The 11,854-nt window shown below is 37.4% G+C and overlaps 1 protein-coding gene across 2 annotated transcripts in view; it reads left to right on the top strand.

Annotated features, from left to right (window-relative positions):
• The window catches only part of LOC112153360 (mitochondrial intermediate peptidase), a 36,426-nt gene that overhangs the window by 21,170 nt on the left and 3,402 nt on the right, over positions 1 to 11,854 (top strand). The window contains exons 17-19 of one of the 2 annotated variants that reach the window (XM_024283533.2): positions 1,393 to 1,514; positions 3,993 to 4,066; positions 10,213 to 10,447. In XM_024283533.2, coding sequence (XP_024139301.1) covers positions 1,393 to 1,514; positions 3,993 to 4,066; positions 10,213 to 10,373 — 357 coding nt within the window. In that variant the 3' untranslated portion in view covers positions 10,374 to 10,447. Of the gene's footprint in view, positions 1 to 1,392; positions 1,515 to 3,992; positions 4,067 to 10,212; positions 10,448 to 11,854 lie in introns of those variants that run through there. The other variant, XM_024283534.2, reaches the window with a different exon arrangement.

The following is an 11,854-nucleotide window of genomic DNA, read 5'->3' as shown; positions in this document are numbered from 1 at the left end:
CTTAAAAAGTCTTAAATTTAACTTGAAAAAAACTTGTAGGAACCCTGAATCAGCATATCACTGCAATCATAAACTTCATCAAGGTTTGAGTTACTCAGAACAATGATATTTTTGGAGACTTTTTATGTAAACACATCATTTTTTCTGCGTTCTGAGATCCAACGAGAAAGTATGAATTTATGAAAGTATGAATTTCAACTTCATTGTGTACATTTACTTATAAGAAATGAGGACAGTTTTCAAAAATGTGTTATAAAATCTTAGTTTAAGAGCAAAAAGGGAAAACTTCTATTAAAGATACTATTCTAAACACTTTTTTGAATTTTTGTTTATTCTTTTTCTATGATGATGTGTGTTTATCTCACACAGCAGTGATCCTGCTGGAGCTGCTGCAGCTTTGGAGGAAGTCTGTAACATTTCAAAATAGGTTCATCTCCACCAGATTAGACTAATAAAGTCAGCGCTTCAGTTTATTTACTGCCACAGAGGTTAAAGTGTTATACAGGGAGACATTAAATAGTTCAGGAAATCATGTCTCTGTGCTACAAACTCATTAGTGCTTTGTAGACAACCACAGCCCAAACCAGTACCATTTTCTGTCCTATATGAGTTGACTTCTTGTTTGTTTGGAGGTGTTTGCAGTCTTCTATGGTTAGCTAAAGTACCTCCTGAATTTACCCACAATCCTCATGTAGAGACTATGGAAAGGAGCGCTCCACTTCTTTAAGAATTTACTGGAGCAGTACTTTTATTTGTACTATTAAATAAGATATTCAGAAGCATAAAGGCTGGTTTTTAGTAAAAATGTTCAATTTTCCTGTTTTTTCATTCTTACCTTACAGATAATGACACTGACATCTGCAGATTCAGTTTCTCTTATAGGTTTAGCCATTGCTAAAGTCTTTTATTTTTTTTAAAGTTGCATAGATTACTAATAAAACAGGCTCCTGTCTTCATAAACATCTTAAAAATGTATTTTTCCTCCAACCAGAACTTCCATCTTGTAGTAAAACACACATGCTGGCTTTGCCTCGATGCAGCACGGAACAGCTGTTGCCTGAAAGGATTCATGCAAATATCTTTTGATTTTCCATCGTATTGGAGTAAATGACTCCCCCAGATGCTGTCGATGCAGTCTGTACTCGGGTCCAAAGCCACATTCAAGAAACCAGCTGTGGCTCCATTTTTTATGGCTTTTTGATGCTTTTAGCTTCTAATGTTTTTTTTATTCTCACTAATCTGTATCTATCAATGGGAATACTGTGTTTCCATCTGTGTCTGTTCTCTCTATTTTTTTAGATTGAAAAACCACATCAAACTGAATTTTGCTGCTCTGTAGCAGCATTTTGAGCCCGGTTCTGAATGCTTTTCCTGACTTTTTTCTCTGTTTAGGCCTGGCAGTTGAGATTCAGCCATCTGATTGGCTACGGAGCCAAGTATTACTCGTACCTCATGTCTCGGGCGGTGGCCTCCATGGTGTGGAAGCAGTGCTTCATTCAAGACCCTTTGAACAGGTCAGAGGTCATTTTAAACACTCAGCAATACGTATTCATGCAGGAGTCAGATATTTATTGGGTGGGTATGAGATGGACGAGCTGAGTTTTATTGTTTAGCGTGGTGTAATGCTTCACAGGAAAAAGGAGTATTGAACATCAAAGACCAAAAACAATACAATAAAAAAGTATCAATTTACAAGAAAATAAAAGAGAAGACTGAACACCGGTTTGAGCTTTTATTTTGAAACATAGTCATTCATTTGGAAACGGCTCTCCTTCTTTCGAGATGCTGTGGAAGACCCTAAATGGAAGCAGTTGTTGACAAACATTTGGATAACAAGGAAGTATGCTGCCTCCAGCTATTCTAGAATTTCCCAAAATTCAACATTAAATTAAATTAAATTAAATTGAACATCCTTCATGAAACGGTTCTTGTTTGAGTCTCCTCTCTGGGTTTCATGCGTTCTGTAGCCACAACCTACTTTCTGACTCCTGTTTCCACACGTCTTTATATGCTAAACAGCAACAGGCCCGTTCATTCCTTTAGAAATCCCTCTAATCTCTGATGGATGCGTGACATTCTACAGTCAATTTTCTTAATCCTCTGTAACTTTCCTTAAATTGGACATTCTTCACCGCTGGGATGGCCTGAACGTGTCAGAAACGGAGATTAACGACGCAGGAAGTCATTCTAACCGCTTATGATGCTTACAGTCATTCGATTAAAGCCTCATTCTAAAAACACGAAGGGAATTAATTGGTTTTCATGCATGTTAGTTCAGAAATGATTTGTCAACTGTCTGAAAGAGTGTAAATGGGTCAGAGATGAACAGGGTAAAAACATATCTGGAAAAGGCTTTTCTTTCATTTGGAACAGAAATTAGACATGGAATTTAGACAACAACAACTCGATCTTAGGAGAAAAAAAAGAGTCTTGTTAAAGAAATAATCGTATCATTAAAGTTTTTCAAGAGCAAAATAATCTTAGTATAAGAAAACATGTCTTTGTGCCTATAATTGTTTTCATAAAATTAGAATTCTTAGTCCATCGGCAGAGTTTTTGGTGCTGATTTAGAGAAAATATTTCAAATTTTAAGAATTTTTGACTCATTTTTGAGGCCTGTTTTTGCAGTGTATTCAATTACCTTTACATTTATAAATATTTATATTAGTCCTGTCACACAATGCATTTTTTGTGCAATTAATTAATCATGACCTGTAATTAATCTATTTTAATCTCATTTTTTTAACCCAATAATTTCTGTTAAAAGCCTCATTTTGAGGTGTTATATTTACATTTGTGACATTTTGGTGCAGTAAAATATCAACATAACATTAAAAAGATGGCTTTATTATTATTCATTTTTATTAATCCAGTCTTTACTGTGACAACGCCGAGGGGTAATTTAATTTAAATCCTGAACAAATTAAAAAACAAAAACATTAGGTTCAGGTTACTCTAATTACCTCATCCAAAAACAGTAGGAACATTTTTCTGAGCAATCCAAAACATATTGAACCCAGACCTCTTATTAATACCATAATTCCAACGTTGATATACTTTATTCCACAGTTTAACACAACAGCAATACAGTAGAACAGACATGAGAGTGGGATAAAGCAAAAAAGAAATGGAGGACAGCAGAGGAATTGAATTATTTAGACTTTAGATTTTTTTTTTCCTTTTTTAAATAAACTTTTGTTTCATCATGTGGACATAAACAAGCACTAAATGGTGAACTTTCCCCTCAAAAATGATGATTTTTTGACATCTCACATCAATCTCCTTTCTCAAAAATGAGCTACAGCAAAGCTGACTGAAGCTGTTACCATGACAACATGATGCATCGCGTATTAACAGCCCACTTTTGTCAAAAAACAAAAAAATTTAATTAAAAAATAGGCCTATAACGGGACTGAAGTTCTAATGATTTATTGAATATTTATATTTTTTTTAAATGACCATGATGAGAGCGAGATAAAATGCTCTTCCACACGAAAGTAAACATCTGACTCAAAAAAGAGATTAATGCAATTAAAAAATAATATCCATATTTTCTTTGCATCCAAAATGTCTTTATTTTAAGAAAAACTGGATGCTGTTTTTCAGGTTTTAAGGTCAGACTTTTTGTCTTCCTTTACTTTTCTTTTGGGCCACAACCTCAAACAGAGGAACAGACTCTGCTCTTCTTTGAAACATGAACGCCTGCAGAAATGTTAAAAGCATCCTTGTAAATCTCCGGCTTACAGTCAGCAAATATTTGGTGAAATTTATACTCTAAAGAAAAAAATTCCACCAAACTCTAAAAGCTTAACAATAGCGAATACAAGCCTTGTGTTTCCTGAGATGACCTTTTTGATGTGCGTCCTCCTTTGTCTTCCACCTGCAGTTTTCACATCTGCTTCCTCTCACCTGTCTGCTGGGATTTGTGCTCCGGGCTGTCAGCTCAGACTCCACAGTATCTCTGTGTAACCGGATCTCTTTGTGTTCTGCAGGGACATGGGTGAGCGCTACCGCCGGGAGATGTTAGCCCACGGAGGAGCCAAAGAGCCCATGTTGATGGTAGAAGGCAAGTTGGTCCTAAACACTTAATGAATCTCTTATGAAACCTAAAAAAAGCACATACTTAGTTTTTAAAGCCTCTACTAGTAATCTCCACCTAAACGCCTTTGGGGCAGATTTCAAAAGTTTCAAGACTTCGTCCAGTTTGTCTCAGATCAGGAATTACAGTTTCTTTCCAGCATCTTCCTGAAGTTAAGGCGTGTCCGATGCCTTTCACGGCATACCGCTGTCTTTGTTTTGACACGCTTGACGGCCTGAAGGGTCCACGTCTCGCTGAGTTGTTTAGTCTCCTCTGGTATGAAGGAGAACAGCATCCTTAAAACGGGCAGATAAATGGAGGTTATCCGCGGTTTTCATCTGATCGTGGGCTCTTGTGGTTTGACCCGGTCTGTGCTCGAGCTTTTATGTTACTACTTAACAGCTTTTTTATCAGTGTTTATAAAGACAAGAAGCAAAACTAGTCATTTGTGGTTAAAAAGATGGCTGACAAAACCAGCGTTTGTTCCAAAGCATCATCTGATCTCTTCTTACATAAATAGTTTTTTGTGTCACACAGAAGGGTAAACTATTATAGTTTTGAGTGTTTAAATTTACTTTATCCTTCAGGTGAGCTCACTAAATATTGTCTCAGTTGCATTGACTGCACACAGTAAAAAGCATTATTTCCTCACTTTTTAGTCTAAAATCACCAACAAATTCTCAAAAGTGTCATTTTGACATGAAAATTCTTGTCAAATTTACAGAGAAGAATGTTTGTTTGGGCGCTTGATTATCACAACAGTAACATTAAAACAGATATCTTTTTTTTGAAAAACTCAAAAATCAGCATCAAAGGTTTTTTTTTTTTTTTTTTTTGCATCATTGCAGTTTAGAGCAGGGTCCCCAAACTATGGCCCGCGGGCCGGATCCGGCCCACCTCCCAAACACTATCAGAGATTCATAATATATATTTTTCTATCCCAATGTGGCCGATGGAGACCCACATAGAATGTGACTTTTTCTTCCACCCTTCTGCAGTCTGAACTTTGACAAGAAAAGATGGACTATTTATTGGTTTCATTTTTAAAATGTTTTAGTATTTTTTTTCTGTGAAGATGACAGATATTTTGGCTATTTGTGGTTTTCTATGGAGTGAATTTTGTGCCACCATATTCCAAGAAAAGTCACAGTGTTTAGATCCAAATTTTCTAAGTGGCAAACAAAATGTAAAGTGTTGCAAGTAAAATATTTAATATTTGCTTTGAAAAACTTTTTTTTTTTGCTTTGCAAGCTTTTTTTCTTTCTTTAAATTAAAATTACAAACAAACGTTTTTAGATGTGTACTGCCTCGCCAGAGACACCTGGTGGATCGAATCTAGACCAATCAGCAGGCTGTTTCTGTTGACATAAACGTAACGCTGAGAGGAAATGTTGAACACAAAGCCAAAGATAGGGTAAAAGCCAGATGAGGCACTACGCATCTAAAAATGTTTCTTTGCAATTTAAAAAAAAAGAAAAGAAAAAAGTTTGCAAGAGCAAAAATATTTTTTGCAAGCAAAAAAAAAAAGTTTGCACACTCAAAAATATTTTTGCTAGCAAAAAGACTTTGCAAAAAAAATTTCTAAGCAAATATAAAATATTTTATTTGCAACACTTTACATTTTGTCTTCTTTGTATGAACTATTGACAACAGATTCCCCCCTTGCATTGACAGAAATAAAAACTGAATGAGGGTCAGAGTTGGGCATTCTGATGATCTGCAGCTCTAAGAGGAATAAAAACATGCTCTGCAAAACTTCAACTAATACAGTTTAAGTTGTCCACAGATCACATTACAGTTCATCCTTACTCCCAAAAATATACTCAAATACCACAGACGGGTGTGATCGATGCTCACAAACCCCCTGTAACCTCACCCACATGCCCAAATGTTGAGGAGTTCTGGAAGTCACATTGAGTCAATTTCAAATATACCTGGACAACAAATTGAGATATGTCCCTACATAGGAATATTTGGTATCAGTGAAACAAAAAAATATCATTTCATTTACCTCAGTCATTGCATGATGACAGATACTACTACTTTGGAAGAGGCCCTCCCCATCATCCCCAGTGTCTTGGCTTTATGACGCCATGTCCTTTTTAAAAATTGGAACAAATAAAATTCTCATTGAAAGGCTCAAAAGAACAATTTTATAAGCAATGGACCCCCTTATGTAATTATTTTTAAATTCTATCAGCAGATACTTAAAGTGTCACTTTCTTTATTCATTTTCAAAAAGAAAATTATTTTTTCCACTATAAAGAAAGTTTTTTGGTTATTTTCCCCTTTAGGGCAAAGATTTATATTTTACTTTTAACTTTTATAATTTAGATAATCCTGAGGTCTCATTTCCACCTGCTGCTTCACTCTCTGTCCACCAGCAGCCTCCTGGCCTGTCAGGACAGGAGAACAGTAGAGAAAGTGGGATGGTAGGGTGGGTTGTCATATCAGATGACATTTGGGAGTGTACAGTAAATCTCCTCCTCAGGGTCAGCCCTCCCTCCTCCATCAGATTGTCCTCTGACAGCTCCAAACATGGCTGCACCCAAGATTCTGAAATTACAACCAGCCACCGACCAGACTTTTTTGTTAAAGATTTACAGTCCAATTTACTGCTGTTGAACCGGCAGCGTTTGTTCTTTAAGGTTTATTCTAGAAGTGGATGTTTCCATAATGACGGGCTAAGGTGCAGACTAGTTCCTGGGTGGTTTTTGATCGATGATTGTCTTCTCTTTCCATTAGTCTTTGCAGAATTCTGAGCATAAAAGTATCTGCACAGGAAGTGAACTGGACTCACATTTCAGGATTTCAGGTTCAGCTGTATACTGTAAATTTGAATAAAAAACATTTTTTATTTTTATTATTTAGCCGGTAGTGTCTGTCCGTTTTTTTTTTTTTTTTACGTTACTGACTTCTATTACTACTTTTTAAAGGATTTTAGTCTTTGTTTCCGTCCAAAATTCCATCTTGAAACCGATGCTTAACCTGGATTTCTCTGGGTTTTTATGACATTTCACTGGAGAGTTCTCAATCCATTTTTAGCTTTTTCAATCTGTTCCATCTGAAGCAGTAAATCCTCTTTTAGACACAAAATTTATGATTATTTTTCAAAAAGAAGCACAGCAATAGTTCTGGCTGAATAATTTAATGTCTTCTGCAACATTTTAGTTATTTTTTTTCCTAAAGGAAGACTTTTCCCTTATCCCCCCCCCCACACTGTTATATGTGATCCTTTCCTACAGAGACCTGTATCAATAAAGGTGTGCAACTTTCCCCCAGCAGTGAGGTGATGGAGGGTTCACAGGGGCTCACAGGGAACCGGAGCAGACCTGCCGGGGGTAAACCCAGGCCAGGCTTTATGTGGACGCCTCCCTGCCCTCTCCTGGATGCTCCCCAGGAAAGACGGCGTTGAAACTTAAACCCGTTTGTTGAATTCGGTGCAGAAGCTACAAAAAAAAGAGGAGAAAGGATCAACTGGCTGAGCTGGACCTCGAGTTCAGAAGGCTTTCAAGGCACGGATCGTTCCCATAGCCTGCTGAGCGCAGGAAATGGATCCAATCGGGCTCGATAGCAGAGTCTCCCGACCCCGTTTGGTCTTTGTCCAGCGGCAGCCTGAACGAGTAGTTCTTATTACTGCTTACATACTCACTAACAAATGCCAAGAGCGCAGCGTTCAGTCCCACGGGACCTCTGTGTTTCTGTCTGACGGCTGGAGGAGCTTCACAGCTGAACAGGAATGAGGCAGGAACCCAAACCTGCTTTGAAAAACCCTTTAAAGGGACCATCCCATGATTTTACTAAATCTTTCAGAGTTAACCATATCCACATATATGATCATATATTACCTTTGGAGAAATAAAAAATTAATTATTTATAAAATGTGAGTTATTTTTGTAAACAGTTTTTATACCTGGAAGTAAAACGACTCGATCTCTGAGGCTCCGCCTTTTGCTCCTTCAGGCTTCCACCCACTTCCTCCTAGAGCTGGCATGTCGCCCACAAAAAAATTAAGGGGAAACTTGTATTGCAACAACTTTTAAATGTCTGTTCTGTATTTGGTTTTAATAATGATATTTTATACAATTCCAGTAAAAGTGCTGTGATGATTTGTCGTACAAAGGAAGACGTAACATTGAACTTCCCTGCTTTTAAACTCTCCGATTCTGAGCTTAATGTCTGTCATAAAGTAAAATATCTTGGACATGTCATTAATGACAAATTCACTGATGATGATGACATCCACAGACAACATTGTATTTTATATGCTCAGGCAAACATGCTTGCACGCAGGTTTTATTCATGTTCCAACAATCTTAAAATTCTTCTTTTTAAAACTTACTGCACACCACTGTATACTGCCCACCTGTGGACAAACTACAGAGCGTCCAGCATGAGGAGGCTGCAGGTTGCCTATAATGATGCCCTAAGACTTATGTTGAAACAGCCACGGTGGTGCAGCGCAAGCAGTTTGTTTGTTGGTGCAAGAGTTAATACTCTTAAAGCTTTGTTGAGACATTTTATTTATGGTTTTATTTATCGTCTTAACACGTCAAATAACCAAATCATCTTAACTCTCACCAATGTGAAATACAGCACTTTTAAATACCGGTCCTCAATCTGGAGGTTTTGGTATGATCGTCTCTTTTAAACTTTTTAAGTTTTTAATTCTTTAAGTCTGCAATTGTTTTTTTAAGTTTACAATACTTTGTAATTTTATGTCATTGTTTTTATTGGCTCTTGTACTTTTATCATAGTGTCTCTTTTTATTTATTTTATTTTTTACATTTTTTATTATATATATGTACATTCTTTTATTGCTTTTAAGTACTTTATCTGTTGTGTCTTTGTGGCAAATGGACCTTGAGTCTGTAATAAAAGTATCTATCTATTATTATTTTTTTAATGTAGATGTAGGTCAACATACAGTGCAGCTCGGCTGTTTTTCCCCCAAATTTGTCACGAACACAATGATGGCTAAAGGGTTCATTTTTGCGTTGAAATTAAGTTAAAAAAAATGCAGACAACACCAGATGGACATTTCAAGATTTATTGAAATTATGACACTTAATCTCCGTATTAAGAATCCTCTTTGCTTTCATACATTTCATTCACATTTCTGCCTTTGCTCAGTAATCCATGATTAATCCAGTCCTCTCAATCCATTGCTATCTGATAACCACTAGCTCGAGCTGCTACCTTTGCAGAGAAAGTGTTAGCCTGGGAGCGAGCAGATTCTTCCTGGAGGGTGCTATCTCGCGTTGTGACATCAGCGCGTTAGAACCCGCCCTTTTTCATGAGTATGGGAGGGGCTGCTGTTAAGAGTGCAGTTTTTAGAGGATTACTCGGAAATGCGTGAACAGATTTAAATACCGCTTTGGGTTTGTTTATAGTGAGGATTGAACAGTATAATACACTTAAAAGCTGGAAAAGTAGATTTTTCATAGTATGGCTGTTCATATCAGTTGAATTTTCCTAATTTTAGCGATTTCTAAAACATTCCTATTTAAAGTTCCACTCCAGTCATCTTTTGATCTGTTCCATAAGTGTTCTCAGTGGTCTTTGAATTATGTTTATACCAAAACTTGTCATTTTCTTGGAAATTTCATTAGAAATTCATCTCTAAGTTTTGGGCTGGACCATTGGACCACCTCCTTTTCCCCTCCCCATTACTGAGAGGTCAGAGCAGGGAGCTTGTGGCCTGCCTTACATAATATCTATGTCACAAATAAGCTTGTTTTCAAACAGCATTATTTGTCTGCTCCTAATTCACAATGACACGAATAAACAAGTACTCAGAAATGCTCATTTGAGCTCAATTTTCTTTATAAATGTCATCCGTCATCAGACAAATGCCTCAAGAACGCGTTAAAAACTCCAAAAACATAATTTTCATTAGAGTGGGTTTCAAAAAAGCTGACAAACATGTGAGGCATGTATGCTAATGTTGTGCTGTTTTATTTTTGCAGTTTACTGCACCAACTAAAAAGCACAAAACAGAACAATAGTAAAAAAGAATGTCCGATAAAACAGTCCTCATTTTCTGATGTAAATGCTTAGTTTTAAAAACTAATTTGTTGCTTTATTTTGACACTTTTGTTACTTTTTTCTATTTCCTCCAACATTTTGTCTAGTTTGTCTGAGTGGATTTGTAGACTTCACACCAGAACTGAGCCACCTGTGGGGCCCTCCATCATCCCCAACAGTCTTCATAAAGTATCCGATGGGTGCGGTGGAAGATTTCCTTCAGAAAAATTTACAAATTGGTCACAATACTGACATGTTTTGGCTCTAAGCGGCAAGTTTTCACATGCAAATGTGAGCTGGATAACAATACACAGAGAGGCGGTTCTTTCTGTTCCATCTGCTCATTAGAATAAAGCTGAGTTTTGAGTTTGTAAAACAAGTGTTTTTATGTTTCTCTCTAACTTTTTTAGTTCTCTTTTTTGTGAAAGTACTTGAATCCCTGCTGCAGTGTTTGTCATCGCCCTTGTCTTACTTGTTTTTGGGTCTGTCTGAAGGGCTCTTTGAAGAAAACACTTCCTGAGCTTCAAAGCTGTAATTATACAGAGGCAGTGAAGCCTCTGGTTTGCCTGCAGGCTTGGCAGAGGTAACTACTTTCTTTGACGTGTTTCAAATGGCAGCGGCTGAGCGGCCAGAGAAGCGACTGTACGTCTGTTTTGAAGTGTGGGATCATAGACTCACGTCAAGCCTGAGTAAAAAAACATAAATAATTGCACTTGAGGGCGAACATGAAGCCCCAGCGAGGGCAGGTAAAGGCTTAGGTTTATCCATTTAACATACTTTTCAGTCCTTCCAAGTTGAGTTGATGACCTTTAGCTTGATGTTCACTTTGAAACATTTCAGAAAGTTTCTTAAATGTGAGTCCCTTCTGATAATAAAAGAAAGTACAAAATAAGAAGTTGAACAACATTAAATGACGTAATCCAGAAAAGTAAAACTGTAAACATCTGTACGGATGTTGAACAGAGGAAGAAGTGGACTGCAGTTTTAAAGTTCTGGTCCCCAGAGGTGTCATTACCAAGAACCTTGGCAGACAGGCGCTCTGATCTTTATTTTGCAGATACCCATCATCCCTCCCCTGTAAGAAGTAAACATGCTTTTCTCTGCACACACGTGACCCATTAAGACAGTTTTCTTAGAACGTTTTTGTATAAGTGAGCAGAAGAGCTGCACTTATCCAACATTTTCAAAACCCTCAGCAGCGAGTCAATCAGCTTAACGCTGTCAGTACTGATTCTGTTTAATGACCTCAGTACTTGTTAGAGCATCTTTTGACTGTTACGACCTGCTGCAATCATGCTGCCTGGCTAAACGGCAGCTCCTGGCAGCTCTCCTGAGGACTCGCCACATTCCTCATGGACAATTGCCTCTAGTTTGCTTATTTTCTTGGGTGTGCGTGTTGCACTCTCCCCTTTAAATGAGTTTGGCTGCAGGGTTCAGGTCAGGTGACTGGTGGCCACTTGGGTATCATTTGGGACCCTCTCTGCAGCCGGGACTTGGTGGAAATGAAGAGAGGCTGAGAATCTGCAAGTTTCAGGAGAATTGTAGCCTTAAAAGTCCCACTCTGATCACATTTGGATCTATTTTCAAAGTGTTCCCAGTGGTCTTTTAACTAGGATTCTGACATTTTTAGTCCAAAAAATAAAGCTTATAGTTTTCTGGGACTTAGTTTCTGCAGAGTGGCAGGAGGTAATTAGGAATTTACTTCTGAGTTGTGGGCGAGACCGTTAGATTAAAGTACTTTGTGTTTTT

Source organism: Oryzias melastigma, linkage group LG10, assembly GCF_002922805.2.
Source record: "Oryzias melastigma strain HK-1 linkage group LG10, ASM292280v2, whole genome shotgun sequence".
In the NCBI taxonomy this organism is placed as follows: Eukaryota; Metazoa; Chordata; class Actinopteri; order Beloniformes; family Adrianichthyidae; genus Oryzias; species Oryzias melastigma.
The sequence above is the reverse complement of the archived record's forward strand: the minus strand, read 5'-3'. Positions and strand labels throughout refer to the sequence as shown.